Source organism: Pithys albifrons, chromosome Z, assembly GCF_047495875.1.
Source record: "Pithys albifrons albifrons isolate INPA30051 chromosome Z, PitAlb_v1, whole genome shotgun sequence".
In the NCBI taxonomy this organism is placed as follows: Eukaryota; Metazoa; Chordata; class Aves; order Passeriformes; family Thamnophilidae; genus Pithys; species Pithys albifrons.
The window spans coordinates 57,472,429-57,492,220 of record NC_092497.1 but is presented as its reverse complement, the minus strand read 5'-3'; the positions used below and the strand labels follow the sequence as shown (position 1 = coordinate 57,492,220).

The window sequence follows — 19,792 nt, the reverse complement described above, 5'->3', positions numbered from 1 at the left end:
CTTCATCACCACAGAAAGAACAGGGCACCAAGAGCAAGTCTAGCAAATTGCAAAGTGAAATGGAGCAATGATCCTACCAGACATCATAGCTGGTATTATACCAGAATAGATAAAGAAGCTTCGAAGTTTTTCTTTTAAAACTGAAATTAATCATAGAGGAATGTAACAGACTGAAGTTTTCCTCTTTTTCAGGCAGCTTTTCAGACTATTGAAATTGCACCATCTATGTATTGTCACTGTGTAGAGCCATCCAGTGTCACTGAAACACTCCAGGATTTGAATTCAGACCATACTCAAATGGAAAAAAATTATTTTATTCCTTCAGAACTCTCATCTAAATTTCATCTAAGCTTACAAGTATTAAAGTGCACACACACAGAGCCCCAAGCTCCTGCTTCCTGTCCTCACTGCAGCCCAGCTGGATCACAGTGTTTTGCCAAAAAGATGTCCCATCACCCTACTTAATCAGGCAGAAACACAGTCAATTGCTTTCTGGAGAGATCTGAGACCAGCACATCATTTTCTTCCATGTCTTTTCTTGTTTTGACACTGAAGTCATACACTATTGCACTATTCCTGCTCTTGCAGTGTTGCCCCTGAGGTTTTCCATTTATCCCTCCAGCCTTCCTCCAATATATTCTGAATTCTTTCTGCCCTCCCACCCTCCACAAGAATTAAAACATGTAGCAAAGCTCTCCTTTTTGTCATCTCCCTCTCCTTACTCCAGACCAATGCTTTAGTAGGTGACATCAAGCATGTGCAAGGTGAGAGAGCTTGTCTCCTAAAAGTGGATGGAATGTGGTCAGTTAATAATATCCTTACCTTCTCTTTTGCTTTAAACACAAGTCAACTAGTTCTTGACTTTTCCCACCAAAAAATCTAATAGCACATAGATAGTTCCTCTGTAGGTTTGCCCCAATGCCATTCTCCACCACTGAACTGCCAAAGCTAAGTTAAAAAGGATGTAAGACAAGACTGGGCATTCCCTCCCTGGAGCTATCCCACAGAAATGCCCATGATTAGCTTTGGCACTTACACCACTGGAGCAGCAGCACCGAATCTGAGCTGCTGCCGTCCAGGAGCAGCCAAATGGAGTAACCAGGGGCAGCTTCTGAGGGAGCAGCAACACTGAAATGACTCTTGTGCTGAAGAGGTTGTTGGTTGATGGAATTCACCATCATGTGATGCAAGGGAAAAAAGGCAGAAAAACTGCATGATAATGATTCCTGACACAAGAGAGATTCTTGCCTTGCTGTTTTTCTTTTTTTAAAAAACCTGTTATGCTTTGTAGGTCAGTTACCAGCATTTTGTAACAAGCTACACTTTGCCAAATTGCTTAAGAGAATCATAGAATGGATTGGGTTGGAAGAGACCTCCGAGATCACCAAGTCCAACCCTTGGTCCAACTCCAGTCCCTTTACCAGATCATGGCACTCAGTGCCACGGCCTATCTCAGTTTAAAAAGCTCCAGGGATGGTGAATCCACCCCCTCTCTGGGCAGCCCATTCCAATGCCTGAGCACTCTCTCTGCAAAGAATTTTTTTCTGCTCTCCAACTTCAATTTCCCCTGGCAGAGCTTGAGCCCGTGCCCCTGAGCCAGAGGAAAACACCTAAAAAGCAGCTTACAGCTCATTTAAGCTCTGAAGTATCATATAATTCAACAATGATACTTTGCTTTTAGAAGATCAGAAGCAAGAACTGCTCACCAGTACAGAACTCCCTTGCTCCTTCCAAGAAGGGAAGTTTTCCATATCCTATGGACCTGAAGATAGTATGATCTTCCCAGACTGCTTTTTGTGATGGAATGAAGAGGAAAAAAAAATTCACTAGCAAAACCAATGGGAGGGGAAGAAAACCCTTCTAATCTGTCTGAAGGTTTTCAAGGAGTTGGAAAGTTGGCATTAACTTCTGGCTAAAAAATGTACTGTGATACAGACAAAAAAGAAAGTAACAAATTAATAATTCCAACATTATTAAGAGTATTCTCCTGAGGATCTGTCTAACAGACACATTTGTGCCACTCTTAGAGTGTCCAGTTGCATCATGGAAACTGATGTCCCAATTAACATTCAGTCCTCAGCAAGAAACATCAATAAAACTGTACTTGCCAAATGCTCAGACAACATGCAAAGAAATGTGCACTTTTACTACTGTTTGCCAAGCTTGACACTTTGAAGTTACTAGCATTGTACTGAGTATACAGTTTTCAGTTTTAGATCTGCATTTCTCCTAAAACAGTTTGTAACAACTTGTATTTCTGTAATGTAGCTCCACCATAATTCTTATTCAAAGTATTTTTTCTATTTTTTCTGCCTATATGCTCTCTCAGGATGATTTTTTCCCAGTTTCTCCGACGCACACATTGACTTCACCCAGAGCACCCTGAAAAACATTTAAAAACTGATCATGTTTGATAATTTGTTTCTGATTCTTTGATACCACTGGAAAAAACAAGTTATCCACCGACAATTCTTTGCTTCCTCTCTATTATAGGTAGTATAATTAAGTATTTCCCACGTTATAAGGGCTGCAAGTGTGTTTGAATTCATACAGTGACTTCTGTATGAAGGGAAGTTCTGGCCAGGTGGGGGTTGGTCTCTTCTCCCAGGCACTCAGCAATAGGACAAGGGGGCAGGGCTCAAGCTCTGCCAGGGGAAATTGAAGTTGGAGAGCAGAGTGAAATTCTTTCCAGAGAGAGTGCTCAGGCATTGGAATGGGCTGCCCAGAGAGGGGGTGGATTCCCCATCCCTGGAGGTTTTAACCTGAGATTGACCGTGGCACTGAGTGCCATGATCTGGTAAAGGGACTGGAGTTGGATCAAGGGTTGGACTTGATCTTGGAGGTCTTTTCCAACCCCATCCATTCCATGATTCTGTGATTAAGCAAACACCATTACCACATCTGAGCACATTCACAAGCAAATCACAAAAACAGATAAAATACCAACATATTTTTTATGTTTTAACCCAGCTAGGGAGCTAACAACTTCTTCTTTAGTGTATCCATAAAAGTACAGCACTGGACAACATTAGAAACAAGCACAAAATACCAGTAGATGCATGGCCTGTTTCATCAAACAAGTAACAAACCTAAGCATCTATTTCACAGAACTCCTTTTTCAGTTGTTTTCACATCTTCCTTGGTCTAAAATTTTTTGTGTCCTCCCTCGTACACAGCAAGAGACTCCACACCAATTTCTGCTTATACCACCCTTTTTATTTTTCACCCAGAAATACATTTTTATTGGGTATTTCAATAAACAGTTGTGTGTATTCCTTAAACAATCCCCATCTCTTTGGCATCTGACCATACTCTGTTTTTCAAACTAAAGACTATGTAAGGAAGACTTTACTTTCAAGGTCACTGTTCAATACAGTAAATTTACACAGGTGTATTTAACTTCCAAAAATACACGTTGGCTTTTTGTAACATTTCTAACAAACCTAAAAAAAGACAACCCAACCACAAAATGCTCCCTATGGGGCTGCCTTCATTTAAAACTGTGGAGTGACACTTTCCATAGCACATGCACCAACCAGTGCTTTCTACTCATTCTGAGTGATAAGCAAACAAAAAAAACAAAACAAAAACTCTATCAGAAACAACTCATCAAATAATTTACATTTCAAAATAACATGACATTACTTTTAGCTGGTCATCAGCCAACATCAGGTTGCACACTGCTTCATAACAGACTGCACTGAAAAAGTATGAAAATTACTTTTCATTTTAAAACATAAGTTACTAAAATGTTTTCAAGGAATCTCGGAGTACAGCTGCCAAAACCTGCATTTGAGGACATGGATAAAACTTGGGTAAAACTTATTAAGTAATAAAAGTAAGCCAATGTGTTCAGTCTACTCTGTTGAATAATCCAGGAGCTTCTCTTCAATGCTGATACAGAAATATTTCACTTGAACTCTGTCAAGAAATAAAAAATCAGCCCTCTGGATCTCAAGTGTTCAGTGCCTCCAGTCAACAGAATTTCCAAAGTTATCTGACACCATCTGCTGCCATAAATGGCACAGAAATCATAAATTAAAACCAAAAACATTACTGATATAGCAGTGCAGACATTCCAGTTTGTCTCTCAAGACAATGTAAAAAATAAAATTAACAACAAAAAAATCTTCACTCCTGAAAAGACTTGCTTTAAATAACCCAAATACTTATTCTGAACATGTTTTATAGAAAAGGCAAAGCAATTGCTTCCATGCAGAAACTAAAAAAATAATTTAAAAGGATTCAAGTAGCCAAGGTTTGCTTTGAGCCAATCTCCCCTTGATCCCCAGTACAAGCACAGTCTGAACATGTTTGACTCAAAGCGTCTGAACTGGATTGTTTAAATAAAAAGTTATTTACTCAGTCACTTTCCATGTTGTAAAAACCCATACATCTTCATATAGAATACAGAAATAGAAGAACTACAACCAAAAAACCTCCTACACTTTGAGTACTTATCCAAGAGCAGTTTCTAACATCAAGCCAAAATTAGCAACAACCAAGCAGACATCAACTTTTCAGTGTTAAATTACCGAAAATACTAAATCTAGCTGTACAAAACAAAATAATCCCAAACCCAAAAATCAAAAAGCTTTTTGTTAAAATGTGTCCAGAGAAATATCCCCTGGTTGCAGTCAAGTTTGCATCAGAAGCTGCTTGCTCAGGAAAGGTTTCTCCCTCCAAGTATCTGTAACAGGTTGCATTGCCAAGACTTTATTCAAATAAATTACTTTCTGGTAACATGTAGCTGATACAACCACCTACAATGTGGACAGTCATGTGTACACAGTAGGACAGTGGAGTTTTGCAGCAAAAAAAAAATCAGAAATCATTTCTAGGTTGAAGATGGCAGCTCACGTGCTGTTTCTTGCAAACATACGGTCTCCTCTAAGGGTCAGGTGTTGGAGCTGGTACTGTAGCACTTCTGTGTCAGCAGGTTCCTTAATGCTCATTTTGTCTAAATTGAGGTAGTCCAGGGATTTGGAATGAGCTCTTTTACCTTTCAAAAGGCAGAGAGGCAGGGGACCGTGAAGGGCCTTGTAAGGTTCATATGGTAAAGCTTTATTGCATTTATCCCCTGAGCTGGGCATCCTCCTCCTCCTCTTCCCGTTGGCCGCTGGGATCTCATATGGCTGGTAGTACCTACCCCTGGTTTTGTACAAACGGGAGGAACGTGTCAGTCCCGAATCCAGCTGTTTGGAGCGCAAGTTCGGCCCAGATTCTCCTTTCTCTTCACTTCCCGTGCACTTCTGGGCTAATTTGAGCAGCTCCTCTCCAGTTGTGAAGCCAACCAAGTAGTTGGAATCCATGTGGAGGATCTGGTATCCCGCCACCGTGCGCCGCATGGGTGAGCAGGGGGTGCTGGAGCAGCGCGGCTTTTCCGCCTCCGTCCTGCCCGCAGAGCCCACCTCGGCAAGGGGCACCGGGAGGGTGGAGAGGGCAGGTCTGGGCGCTCCATTTACGTCAACTTCCATCTTAAACACAGCGCTACCCTCCTAAAAATAAAACAGAGCTTGGTCAGAAAATAGAGCCTTGCTACAACAGCAAAAGATTGCAGAAATGGGGTTTGTATCACCCACACCAGTACTGAGATCAGCTCAGTTGGTTAAAACTTGGTTGTAACAATGCCAAGGTCATGGGTTCAATCCCCTGTGTGGGCCACTGACTTAAGAGTTGGGCTCGATGATCCTTGTGGGTCCCTTCCAACTCAGAATAGTCTGTGATTCTACTTCTCTACTCAGCCTTGACTTGCGCTCTGCAACTTGTCTCATAATAGAACTACCCCCATGTCTCAGGTTGGCCTAGTTTTTTTACCAACCCTGGACTACCTCCTCCCTCCCTCCAGAGTCTTCCTGGCAAAGGGAAAAAAAACTGAAAAGAACTCAAAAGAAACTGAACTGAATTAAAAATAAATTATATTTTCTAACATGTGCAACCACATATGCAATTTGTACACACTACGTGGGGCCCTACCCCCAGAGGAAAAGGGGAAAAAGAGGACTGGTTAAACAGAAATAGGGAGAAACAAAACCAAACCAAAACAAATGAAACAGACAAATACAATTAAAGACTTCAGAAAAGGAGAACAAGCATGAAACAATCTCACCATGTCCCAGGTTGGGAAAACCAACAGAAACAGAACAGACTGTCCAGGCTTCTCCTACTCCCAGCTCCGGAAGAAGGAAAGCCACCACCCCTTCCTATCTCCTCTTCTCCTACTCTTATGTGGAAAGCACGTGTGGAATACTTTGTAATGTCCACTTCCTTACTTACACCTAGTTACTGAGGAAGCCATGTATCAGACCCATCACATCCCAACACCTGTGAGAGTTTGCAACAGGTTGTGGCGGCCGAGAGTTAATGAGGGTACAGCTCACAGGTCTCACACACACAAGATAGTTTATTAAATCACTCCATGAAGAAAGGAAAAAATTGGTAAAGGTAAAAGCTCATCTAACTTCAAATTACACAATATATATTGTCAAATCTCACCCACAGCTAAGTCTTATAGGTTGTATCACAGTGTCTGTGAACTTTATTACAGCTTTGAATTGGATGACACTTTCTGGACAGACGTTCACTTTGCCTTGAGACATTTATCTCTTCATCATTCCTTTCTCATACTTGCTTCTCCCAAACCTTTCTTACCTCACTTTGTTTCTGCTATCTTGCTGGTTTTTCTCACAGAACTAGTTAGGCACTGCTAGTAGGCCTCAGAATCTGCCTGCTTGCACAAAACCTTTCTCTCAACTCAAAAATCCTTCTTTATCTCCACAAACACCTGACTTTTAAAATTATTGTGGGTGGGTTCCTTTTATGAAAGATACCATAAATATTCTTAATTACTAAAATCATACTTGAATAGTATTGTACACTCTCACACAAAAAAAGCATCTTTACAGTCCACCTTTTCAACCTTTTAGTCCCTTTGGTTCCTTAGTCCTTCACCTCTGGGGCATCCACATCCATTAGCACACCCACACCAAATTCTCCCATATTTAGAGTCTATTTTTTCTATTGACAACAATCTCATTAAACTGATGCACGAAGGATTTTTGATTTTTTTTCAAATTTCCAGATTTTATAGACTTTAGGAACACCAGTAGCTGTAACAAAGTAGATTTTTAGTGGGTTAATATTTCCAGCAGCTTGAGTTTAATGTCTTTCTATCGCTACCCCCTGTCCCAGAACAGGGAGCTCAAATTCCTCAGCTGTTTAGTCTGTTGTTCAAGGTACAAGACTGAAGGGTACGAAAAGACATAAACATAGAGCAGAGTGACCCAGGTGATAAATATAAACTAATTCGTGTCAAAAACCTAACATAACATTCTGTGTAGCTTGATGCAGTAAAGATTTAGCAAGAGAATGTCTATGAGCTTATCAAATAATGTATAAGAAGTAGAAAAAGAACTAAAGTTAATAACTAAGCAGCCTTTAGAAGTAAAATAAATACATTGCAGACCAAAGATAATCCAAGAACACCTAAACACAATGGAGAAGGAAACTCAAGCAAGATAAGGAAGAAACACCTCAAAACAACAGATAAGGCTTAACTAACAAGATTGTCTCTAGTTAAATTTTAAGGTAAGAATCACACCAAAGAAGAACTCAGCCCCTATGACCATGGAGAAGCAACAGGAAGAATCAGATGAAAGGATCTCAACGTGGAGAAAGAAGGAAATCATTTACTGGAACTGGTTAAAAATAAACGTGCTTTGACTGTATAAAAAAGGAGCCTGTGAGCTCAGATGGTGTCACTGATGGAGCAGAGACTCCCAGTGCCCCCAGCGCCGCTTTCTGTAGCTTTCATTACTTATAAAATTAAACTACCCTTTACACCAAATGATTGGCTATTTGGGTGATTGTTTATAACACCCAGAACTCTGGAAATCCTCCAAGAGCCCTCTGTGTGCTGAAGAAGAGGAGGCTGATGAAGAGGGAGTCTCATCGACCCCAGCCCCAATTCCTGGGGGGTGGGACTGGGGCAGGACAGAGGTGGAACTGGAAATGTGTAAAGTGGTGATTGGATGGACTATATTATAAAAGCCATGGAAATTAAAGCTTGCCCAGCGTGTGTGTCGATGTATTCCTGGATGAGCCAAGGTGCTCATTAAAGCAACCACTCTTTATCTTATCCCCTACTAAAAATTGGGCTTGGAGTCTTTTTTACAGACTTTTAAGGCATCAAAACCAAGCTTTAAAAAAATGTGTTAACAGCTGCTGCCTCATTCAGGCCATGGACCAGACTGAGCAAGCTGCATTTCTTCCATCTTCCAGATGTGAACACAGCTGGCTTTGGACTCAAGAACAGCGTCCTGGCTCTTCAATATCTGCCTGTACAGGCCACCAGCCATTCTCCCTCACCCTCCAAAAGCCCACCTATCATCTTATTCACAACCAAACACACACACACTCTTATTCTAGTAGGATTCTGATATATTTCTAATGAAATGCTTGAGTATAGATTAGATTCTTATAAGCATCTTAAGAAAAAACGATACTTGTTTTTCCTACTTTTTTTTGCAGATTATTTTGTCCTGCCCTTTCTTCCCTCACAATTATTCCAACTACATTGTTTGGTGCCTTCACAGATAAAACTGCTCACCACAAGCCATTATCACCTCTCTATGGAAAGACACAGTCACTGTCACAGCAAGAATACACAAGGAACACAGGAAAGCCTTATTTTCATTCCTTTGTTTTCAGCACCATCAAACCCCCCTCAGTGCCACAGCTACTTCACAAAACAGAAGTTCAGATTTGTTTCCAAAGCCACGCTTTCTTTGTCAGCCTCACCTTTGCTCTGAACAGTATCAAGTGGCTTTGCAGTCAATGTAATTCACAAAAAAAATCAGCAAGGCAATGAGACTCAAAGAAGAAAGTTACTATCTAAGTGTCAAGCAGAAACAATTTTGAAATCCATTATACGTGACCATAAACCACATTCAAGAGCTCAGTAATGTTTCACTAATGAAACTGACTTAAAACCTGCTATTAACAACTTTTAAACTTCTAAAGCCACTACTTGCTGCCATTCTGAGGCCAAGTAGCAAAGAGGCAACAAACAAGGAAATACTTTATTCAATCTTCTTCAACTAGATGCAAATATAATTTGGCAAAATAAAATATTCCAGCCTGATGCAAAATTTATCCTACTTTGTTTCTGTTCAGGAAAGAGATTGAGGGGCTGGAGCGGGGCCAGAGAAGAGCAACGAGGCTGGAGAAGGGACTGGAGCACAAGTGCTGTGGGGAGAGACTGAGGGAGCTGGGGGTGTTTAGCCTGGAGAAGAGGAGGCTCAGAGGTGACCTCAGCACTGTCTGGAACTCCCTGAAGGGAAGTTCTGGCCAGGTGGGGGTTGGTCTCTTCTCTCAGGCACTCAGCAATAGGACAAGGGGGCACGGGCTCAAGCTCTGCCAGGGGAAATTGAAGGTGGAGATCAGAAAGAAATTCTTTGCAGAGAGAGTGCTCAGGCATTGGAATGGGCTGCCCAGAGAGGGGGTGGATTCACCATCCCTGGAGGTTTTTAACCTGAGCTTGGCCGTGACACTGAGTGCCATGACCTGGTAAAGGGACTGGAGTTGGACCAAGGGTTGGACTTGATGGTCTCGGAGGTCTTTTCCAACCCAATCCATTCTGTGATTCTGTGAGTCAGCAGCTCACCACCCAGCAATTACCCCTCACTGGCTAAACCCAGCACACAAACGAAAATCAGAGCACAGAAGCCTCCAGCCTGAAATGCAGCACTCCCTTCTGTGCTCCAGGATAAGGACAGCCCTGAGCCCAAGAGATCTGTGAGATATTCGAAAGCAACAGGAGCACCAGAAGCTGCTGCCATAGACATCAAAAGCTGAAGGGAGCAGCACTGCCAGCTGGTGACAGGAATGACTGCCCAGATCCACAGGCAGAGGTACAAAACCCAGCACGTGTGTGTTCACCTGTTCTTCCCCAAGACTTTTAAATGTGGGTTACTCAAGCTGCCATATGGCTTCGTATCCTTATCTGGCAAAAAAATGAAAAAAAAAGGTAGAAAACATTATTTAGAAGAGTTCTGTGAAGAATATAAAAGAAAATAATTTGAGAGATTCACAGTGGGTGCAGCCACCATCACCTACACATACACAGGCAGCATTTTTAGGACATTTCTACGGTTTTTAAGCACTTGATTACTTGTATTATGTTCAGTGGTGTTTAGTAGTGTAAGCTCATCAGTGATTCTCAGCAGCAACTGCAGTACTGGAAAAAACCCCAGTACTTCAGTTTAAAAAGATTATTTCTTGAGATCACAGCTGGCTTATCTTTTTGCTTGTCAAAGAGAAGGACAGACTGATGCCAATTCAAAGCAATTTATAATTAAAGATTTATTTTTGAACCAGAGCAAAAAGATGAAGGAGGTGGTATATCCCTTTCTTTGCTGCCCCTTCACATGTTTAAGAACACGGAAAATAACTTAAAGTAACAGTTTCCAAGAGGATTCATGTGATCAATACATACCAGAAGTACTCCTAGAAACAATCCACTTCAATAAAATGTTACAAGATTTTATTAATTCTCTTTTTTATGCAGAGCTTGCTTTATATTAAAATTAATCTGTCCCAATCCAGCTAAATAAGGAGAAAATTATCTAAAACACAGAGCAGAGGAATAGTGAAATCCTAAATTAACTACTATAAATCACTGTATGACCTCAAAGAATAGATTCATTCTCCTGGGATAGTTCTTTGAGAGCAAACCTCTCAAAATCACCACATTTCTGATTGCTGCACCTGTCACAAAGGTGTCAAGGACTATTCACACCGTTCCCACAGCGTGGGACAAAGAGCAGATCTGTGTGACAATTAATGCCTGACATCACTCATGCCAACATGTGCACTGTAAATCACTTGCTGCTGAAAGGCCTCTCACCACGTGCCTCTCTGCACTCAGCAACATCTTTTGAGAGTTATTTTTCCTGTTACATTTATTACTTACTGTCTTTCTAAGGAGAGAAATGTGACCAAAAAAACCCCCATAAACTTTTAAATACTCAGAATTTAAAGACAAAGAAAGATGAAGGCAGGTGTCCTTTGACACTTCTATGCTTTGCAAAGTCTGCACTATTTTGAAACCACCACCACAAGCTGCTCTCAACAAAATAACCAGTTCTCTGTAATTTGGCATTTCTTGTTACTTCTGAGCTGGAACCTAAACTGATTTGAGAAGATGCTTTTTTTTTTTCCTTTAGATAAGCACTGAATTTCTATCCATCCAGAAACTGATTTTAATTTTTCTTAAGAACCAGTTTTTTTTCCCCTGCATGACAAGCCTGTAGGTGACGACACTTGCTAAAGAACCACCAGGATCTACCTCCTTGATAAAATGATCAAAACTGCAACAAGCAACTGGCAGAATGGGGATTGCAACAGACCCAGTGATACCAACTCTGTAAGAGTCAAACATACAGAATAAAGCCAGTTCTGACTTCCCCTTCTCTCTGCTGCTATAACTTAATATATACAATGAACTTAAAAATATAATGTTTGTAAATCAATGCTGCAGTTTTGAATGATAATGTAAATTCTCTCCCTCCCACTACAGAACAAAGGAACGGACCAACCACTTTGAATTCCGAGTTGATGATCTCAGTTAACACCTGGGGGTGGGGAGAAGTTTTTCTTTTGTTGTTCCATGTGTGCTGGTTTGACTTTTTTGGTGTTTTTTTTTTTCTTGGCAGAAAAGGAGCCACTGCTTGCTGGTGAGCTCTCTTTTTCTGGCTCTGCTCTTTGCTTTCCCCCCCTCCATCTCTGGGCACCCTGAGCTTCAGAGAGAGAAGAGAGAGGAGAGAAGAGACACAGATGCTTCAGGACACTGCAGACCTTTTTATTTTTTTCCCTCTTCCTGGGGATCAACTTGGACCGCAAGGAGATTCCTGGGAACTATCACCATTTCCTCCAATCCCAGGTTTTTTTTCCTTCTTCGTTTGAGACAAAGGACAAAGAGAGAGAGAGAGAGTTCAGTGAGTGCTCCCCACTCGTCTCTGCCTTGCTGGGAAAAGACTGAGAATTCACCTCTCAGCTGACACTGACACTGTCCATAAATGTAACTGCTCCAGGAGGAACCCACAGTTTGGGATTGTTCTCTTTTGGTTTTACCTTTGGTGCTTGGGGAGTAGTTTGCTCTGGTCTGTTTACAGTTGTATCTACATATATATGTACATCTATAGTAGTTAAGAACAGTTATCCTTCTTATATCCATTTTCTAATTAAAGTTCTTTTTTCTTAAGTTTAATAGAGTGACGTGATTATTGTGGAGGAATCATCTCTGCTTTTTGGTAAACATTTTGGTTTTTCCCTCAAACTAAGACAATCAAACATCCACAGTAAGTGAAGTTACCCAGCATGTGCCAAGCATGTCTGAAGCCAAACACACATTTTTAATTATTTCAATTGCCTCTGTTTGTGAAAGGAAAAAATAAGGCCTACATATTCCCCTGGCAGTCTGGGGGGGAAAAAGAATCAGTTACATATAATATCTGCTCTTGGAAATCCTTTATTGTTTCTCTGCCACTGGAATGTGCTGATGGCATCACATAATTGCACAGCAATGTTTTCTGAAAACAGTTATTTCCAATCTGCAACTAAACCAAGTGAGGTATTTGGTTGAAATGGGAAAATCAAGCTAAGACCAAGCGAGGTCAGAATATATACAAAGGTGCCACATTTATTTATCTCAAGCTCAGGCAGCCAGGCCATGGACCTGGAGCTGTGACAGCTCCTGGGCTCTTCCAGGGCAAGTTGGTGACGCTGCTGCACCCACTGCAATGAGAATTCTTGGTTTTAATCATTCTCTTTACCTTCTGCTGAAGGGATTTAGACCAATGTTGCCTCACAGTGCTTTGTAGGATCCCCTGTAATAGCTGCTTTTTACAGACTGATACCACGTTTGCAAAGACAGGAGTTAAAAAAAAAATCACAAAGTTCATGAAAGGGATCAATAAACTAAATACATTTTTCACCAACTCTTGCTGTTCCTGAAAATAAACTCCAAACAACTAAGACTGACCTCAGCATTGTCTAGAACTCCCTGAAGGGAAGTTCTGGCCAGGTGGGGGTTGGTCTCTTCTCCCAGGCACTCAGCAATAGGACAAGGGGGCACGGGCGCAACCTCTGCCAGGGGAAATTGAAGTTGGAGAGCAGAAATAACTTCTTTGCAGAGAGAGTGCTCAGGCATTGGAATGGGCTGCCCAGAGAGGGGGTGGATTCCCCCCTGGAGGTTTTGAACCTAAGATTGGCCGTGGCACTGAGTGCCATGATCTGGTAAAGGGACTGGAGTTGGACCAACGGCTGGACTTGATGATCTCGGAGGTCTTTTCCAACCCAATCCATTCTGTGATTCTGTGAGAATGGAGGTAATATTACATTGCTGCACCATGTAAGACAGCATTCAAATGGCTTAAGAACAAAGTTGAGCTCAGATTTTCTTACTCAAAATTACATAAAAATGAAATTAAGAATAAGGCTTGTGTTATCATCCTGCAGGCCTTAAGAGCACGGATGAATGGATGGTACTGAATTAATAAAGCCAGTACAGTAACTTCAGAATGTGACATGAAACAGCCCACAAAACAACCAGAAAAGCAGAGTTTGTGTTCTTGTCAACAGGTAAAGTATTAACCCATTCAGCTGTCCAGTATCTTGGACAACAAATACCACATGGTTTATACACAACCAGGAATTATAAAATGTTTTCAGAAAGATTACATCAGTTTCTAGCAATTTGCTCCCACTGCTAGTACCAAGAACTACTTAACCAGTTTGTTAATCCTTTTAATTAATGCAGTTTTAAACAGAAAACAATTATGATGCAGGAAACTACCTTTTAGAATTAAACAGGATCACAAGTGCCTTACTGAGGAACCAGAACTGGCAACTCCAGCGAGTAGCTCAGACCAGATCCGCGTGACAGAGCACACAATTTACACAAAAGAGAGACAGATGGAATGTCAAGAGTCTGACCAGGCTAATGAATTTTGTATGAGCAGACTTAGCAAGCAGGAGAAGATGGTGGGAAAGAAGGCCATTTAAGGCTAAGATCTCTTTGCCAAGCAACAGTAGATGGAAGTGTTTGACAGAGGGTAACTTCTCTAAAATATTTAGTCTTTCATATGAACAACTTCCTTGCTGGATCCATCACAGATGAACACTCACTCTGTCACTAAAATGACACTCCTGGACAGCACAGAGGTGGTTGTTTGTTATTGTTACTCACTAACAGTGAGAGATACAAAATACATCAACTTCTTTACACAGTTTTCATTCTTTTGTTCGTTAGTATGTAAAAGAAAGTTTTCCTTGTATTTTCATTTCTCTGTATTTTTGATCCTCATCTTTTCATCCATCAGTATATAAGCTACATTTTGAAAATTCTCTTCAGTTTCAGGTTAGCCCACTTGGAAAAAACCCAACAACCTGACTGGTCAACAAAAAACTAAATTACCCTTTAAAAATATAACAGATGGGAAATAGAACCAAAAAACCCAGAGTGTTTGAAGTATTTCATATTCCACTGAATAAATACTGATTCTTGTCTTTAAAACCCAAAATGCCAATGGGACTAAGGGTCTCCATTATTTTTCTGTCAGACAAATTCATTCCATATGGCCAAGTCTCAAAATGCAGCTCCACAACATTATTTTGACACTATCAACCTAAACAGCTACAGCTTTCAAATAAATGCACTTTACAAACAAGACCTACTCCAAAATATCAGAAAAAATCTCATGTTTAATAAATGCAATTTAGTTTTTTCAGTTTTATTTTTAACAGAAGCATTTTAAATGACTAGTTCTTTGTCTTAACTTGATACAATCTGTAGCAGATATTTGTTGGAAGAGTGTGTCATTCATTTATTTATACCATGGTCCCTTTCTCCAGCTCAGTAGAGTAACTTATATAAAGACCTTGAAGTTACAGAATCACAGACTATGCTGAGTTGGAAGGGACCCACAAGGATCATCGAGTCCAACTCTTCAGTCAATGGCCCACACAGAGGATTGAACCCATGACCTTGGCATTGTTACAACCAAGTTTTAACCAACTGAGCTGATCTCAGAATTTGTCTGCCTACTTCTCAGTGCTCCTTCCCTTACTTACATGCTACCTAAAAACAAGTATTACCAAGTACTAATGCAAGTATGGAATCATAGAATCATAGAACTGATTAATCACAGAATCATAGAATAATCATAAATAAAAGCCCAACAGCACATAAAGGTGCAGTGAATTTCTATTAAACTCACATCCAGTGTGAACAGAAATGTTTGTCCCAGAATGCTGATCTGACTTTGCTGTAACAGATACATTTGCACATGATGGTGCATTTCTGGTGGCCAGGCCAGCAGTAAGGTGGTCACAGAACAGATTATACAGAAAGCCACGCTATAATGTTAGTGCTGCTACACAAGAGCCTAATTTCAGTGATGGCACTGCCATTGCCTCGTTTCCCTCTCCTTCACAGACACTGCCAGAAACACCCTCCTCCATCTGCATGACTCCAACAAATGCTCTTCCTCAAGGGGAAAAAAAAAAAAAGCCAGCACACCACGTCAGACAGAATATAGTTCAAAATACAGCAAGAGCAGGAGGGTGGTGGGAGGAGCAGCTTCGTGCCATGGATTCATTTCTGCACGCAGCTAAGCCTGAATGTGTGAATGTGCACAACACACTGGCCCAGTCTGGAGAACAAACTGGCACAGACTTGGCCATAGGAGACATCTGGTAATGAACATCACTGGCTATTTTCCTCATAATAGTTACAAGGACATTCACATTTATGCCAGGCAAAACCCCTATATAAAACACCATACAGATAACATATATAAAAAAATTAAGACCTGAGATTATTTTCATGCATATCTGTAGGCCACTCAAAACAGTTGTACAGAGACACTCCCCCAGTATATTAAAATGCAGAGACAGAAATGCTAAAACAGGCCTACAAATGAACCAAAGCAGCCGAGCAAGTTTCATACTCTGTAAACTTCTTAATGAACCTCAGAGTGCACAGGGGCAGTACATGAGCATCAGGGGCAGTACAGTCAACATTTAGTATCACAGAATCATAGAATGGATTGGGTTGGGTTGGAAAAGACCTCCGAGATCATCAAGTCCAACCCTTGGTGCAACTCCAGTCCATTTACCAGATCATGGCACTCAGTGTCACGGCCAACCTCAGGTTCAAAACCTCCAGGGATGGGGAATCCACCACCTCTCTGGGCAGCCCATTCCAATGCTTGAGCACTCTCTCTGCAAAGAATTATTTTCTGATCTCCAACTTCAATTTTCCCTGGCAGAGCTTGAGCCCGTGCCCCCTTCTCCTATTGCTGAGTGCCTGGGAGAAGAGACCAACCCCCACCTGGCCAGAACTTCCCTTCAGGCAATTCCAGACAGTGCTGAGGTCACCTCTGAGCCTCCTCTTCTCCAGCCCAAACACCCCCAGCTCTCTCAGCCTCTCCCCACAGCACTTGTGCTCCAGTCCCTTCTCCAGCCTCGTTGCTCTTCTCTGGCCCCGCTCCAGCCCCTTAATCTCTTTCCTGAACTGAGGGGCTTTGAACTGAACACAAAACAGAACTCTGAGCCTCTGTTCACTCCTCACCAAGCAAAACATACCACAGAGAAACATGAAGTCACACAAAGCTGGGCGCTGCATTCTGTTCCCATCAGACCGAGCAGTGGGTCACGTTTATCACTTGCCTGAGCACGGGGATGCCGCCGGTGCAGAGTCGGAACCGACGAGATGCATAAATGGTTATGCACGCTAAACACATATATATCCTAACACCAAACGCGGGTGAATCCTGGGCTTTGCCACCGCGCTGGAAGTGTTTCGGAGCCGCCTCCCCGCAGCTCCGGGCCCTGCCGGCAGCTCCGCACACCGGGGCGGGACCAGCGCCGTGTCCGCCGGAACCTGCGCTGCTCGTTCTGCTCCTCCTCCGGCCGGGATGGGCCTGCGGGGCCGCCGATCAGAGGGCTGGGGCTGCGGCCGGGCCCGGCTGTGCCTGGGGGCACTGTCCTTCGGTACCCGGCCCTGCCCTTTGGTACCCGGCACTGTCCTGCTCTACCCCGCCATGGCCCCGCTATGCCCAGCACTGTCCGCCCGCTGTACCCGGCACGGCCCCAGCACGGCCCTGCTGTACCCGGCACTGTCCTGCTGTATACCCAGCACTTTTCTGCTGTACCCGGTACGGTCCTGCTCTGCCCCAGCACGGCCCTGCTATGCCCGGCACTGTCCTGCTCTACCCCACTCCGCCCGGGCTCGGCTCCCCGTGGCTTTCAGGCCGCAGCGGCGCCGCCTCCCCCGGCAGGCCCGGCCGGGCCGCCCCGCGCAGCTCCCCCGGCTGCCCCTCGCGGGCCCGGGCACACACAGGGCGTTCTGGGGCCCCGAGGCCGCGGCTCCAGCCGGTCCTACCTGCGGGCGGAGAGGCGATCGCTGCTCCGCTTCCCCCGGGCCCGCCCGGCGCGGGTTGGGGGCGGAGCGGACGCTCCGCGGGGCGGCCCGGCCGCTCCTCCCGCCCGGCAGGGCCCGGCCCGGCTATCCTGCCTCTCCTCGCGCCCGGCACGGCACGGCACGGCTGTCCTGGCTCTCCTCCCGCTCGGCTCGGCTGTCCTGGCGCTGCTCCCGCCGGGCCCGGCACGGCCCGGCACAGCCCGGACTGGCCCGGCTGTCCTGCCTCTCCTCCCGGGTGGCACGGCCTGGCACAGCCCGGCTCTCCTGCCGCTTCTCCAGCCCGGCCCGTCCCGGCTGTCCTGGCGCTCCTCGCTTCCTCCCGGCACGGCACAGCCCGGCACGGCTGGGCTCTCCTGCCGCTCCTACCTTCCACCCAGCCCGGCCCAGCTGTCCTCCCTCCCTCCCGGCCCGGCTCGGCACGGCCCGGTCCCGCTGTCCCACCACGACCCACCCGCACTGCTGCACTCTGCGTTTTCAGCCTTCAGCCTCATGATGCCCTGACTGAGACACTGCAGCAAACAGGATTCCGAGCCAGCGTAGTGTAGGATAAGATAAGTGGTAGATCCTGTAATGGCCAGGCGTAGGGCCTGCCAGGAACACATGATGATCTTGGAATCACAGAATTGATTGGGTTGGAAAAGACCTCCGAGATCATCAAGTCCAACCCTTGGTCCAGCTCCAGTCCCTTTACCAGATCATGGCACTCAGTGCCACGGCCAAGCTCAGGTTAAAATCCTCCAGGGATGGTGAATCCACCCCCTCTCTGGGCAGCCCATTCCAATGCCTGAGCACTCTCTCTGCAAAGAATTTTTTTCTGCTCTCCAACTAAAATTTCCCCTGGTAGAGCTTAAGCCTGTGCCCCTTGTCCTATTGAGCTCACCCAAACCTTGATTTCTGTGTTTTTTATAATATTGCCCAACCAATCCCCCATTCACACATCCCTTCCAGCCTCATCCTGTCTCCGGCACATTCCGTCAGGAATTGAGTCTGGGGGACAGTGGGGCTCCATCATCCTTCTCATAGCACACTTGGAGGTCTTCCAGAGTTCTGCCTTCAAGGTCCTTGGCCTAAGTTTATGTCTCATGGAGAAAGTTTAAGATATCACTCAGTCTTCTACCTTGAAGTCTAAACAACTAATGGACAAGGGGGCATGGGCTTACATGACGAACAGAGAAATTTTGAAGAGCTCAGGCTTCGTTTTCCCACTTAAGACCTTAAAACTTTTTAGTTCTACTGCAGTACAAAGCAAAACAGATCATTACAGACCGTTCTCTCTGTGTGATCATTCTGGCCAAAACATGAAGTGCCCACATCCCACAGGGGCTGTTTCATCACCAGCTTCCCACATCAATGAGAGTCAACTAGAATGACATTACAACTCCATTTAGAAAAATAGACGTAGTATTAAAGGTAAAACACACAGAAAAAGGTCTCAATTTCTATTCTTTTCTGCAAGTTCTTCCTAATTTATTATCCCTGGAGACCTTTTATCAAAAGGGTTTTTTCCTTGCTATTCCTGTATCCCAGGTTTGTACACTGGAAATTGCTGTGGTGTTTTGAGCATTAGTGAAGTTATTAAATTAGAAGGGCTGAAAGCTGAGAAATTTGAAGAATATTTACTCAGTGTATTTTTTCATTCTCTGCACATGCATTTAATTCCAAAGCCTAATGAGACAAACATTTTTTTATTAAATAGTCACTTTTCTTCCCCTTACATAGGATTGTAGCTATTACTTTGAAAATCTGGACTTTCCTGGTCCATAGCTACAATCAGGATTAAATCTCTTATTTGAGAGGGAGCGGAGGAGAGAGACAGTATTGAGCAGGATATGCCTGATAAAAGGTAGCATAACTTTTATACTGGAATAAATAATTGGAATATTTTTATATTAAAAGACAAAGAAATAAATATTATCTACTGCCATACAACTTTGCAACTTTTTCCATCCAAACTCAAAAGCTTAGTCATATCTTAAAAGACTATTCAGCTAAGTTAAAAATAAAACAAACAAAAAACTACAGTGAAAATTTACTTTGAACCTGAACAAAATGTCTTAGGCACAGCATTTAATAAAATCCATCTTTTATTTTTTACATAAGTTGTTTAAAAATAGTTTTAGTAAGTGTGAAAAGCACCCTTTGGTTTACTTTTTGGGTCAAAGTCACTTTTTTGCCTAGTTAAGCTGAGTTCAGTAGGAGTTATGTCTCCTAAACCAAGGCTGAATTTGTGTCCAGGTGGATACAAGCACAGGAAAGAATTTGAAAAGAATTTTTGGAGGTTTTAGAGCTTTGTGTGTTTTGCAGAAC

The 19,792-nt window shown here is 43.3% G+C and overlaps 1 protein-coding gene across 4 annotated transcripts; it reads right to left on the bottom strand.

Moving 5' to 3' along the window:
• Window positions 1-2,935: 2,935 nt before the first annotated feature.
• MACIR (macrophage immunometabolism regulator) lies at window positions 2,936-17,983 on the bottom strand. 4 transcript variants are annotated; one of them, XM_071580355.1, is made up of 2 exons: window positions 17,937-17,983; window positions 2,936-5,498 (listed from the first exon to the last, which is right to left on the bottom strand). In XM_071580355.1, the coding sequence occupies exon 2, from the start codon at window positions 5,475-5,477 to the stop codon at window positions 4,857-4,859; it is 621 nt and encodes a 206-aa protein (XP_071436456.1). In that variant the 5' UTR covers window positions 5,478-5,498; window positions 17,937-17,983; the 3' UTR covers window positions 2,936-4,856. The 4 variants fall into 4 exon arrangements, with proteins under 4 accessions (XP_071436456.1, XP_071436454.1, XP_071436455.1 ...); XM_071580353.1 differs by lacking the exon at window positions 17,937-17,983 and adding an exon at window positions 17,447-17,495; XM_071580354.1 differs by lacking the exon at window positions 17,937-17,983 and adding an exon at window positions 16,732-17,440.
• Between the last annotated feature and the right edge of the window lie 1,809 nt (window positions 17,984-19,792).

Coding starts and splice junctions, on each gene's coding strand:
- MACIR (XM_071580355.1), bottom strand. CDS start 5,477: ATGGAAGTTGACGTAAATGGAGCGCCCAGACCTGCCCTCTCCACCCTC.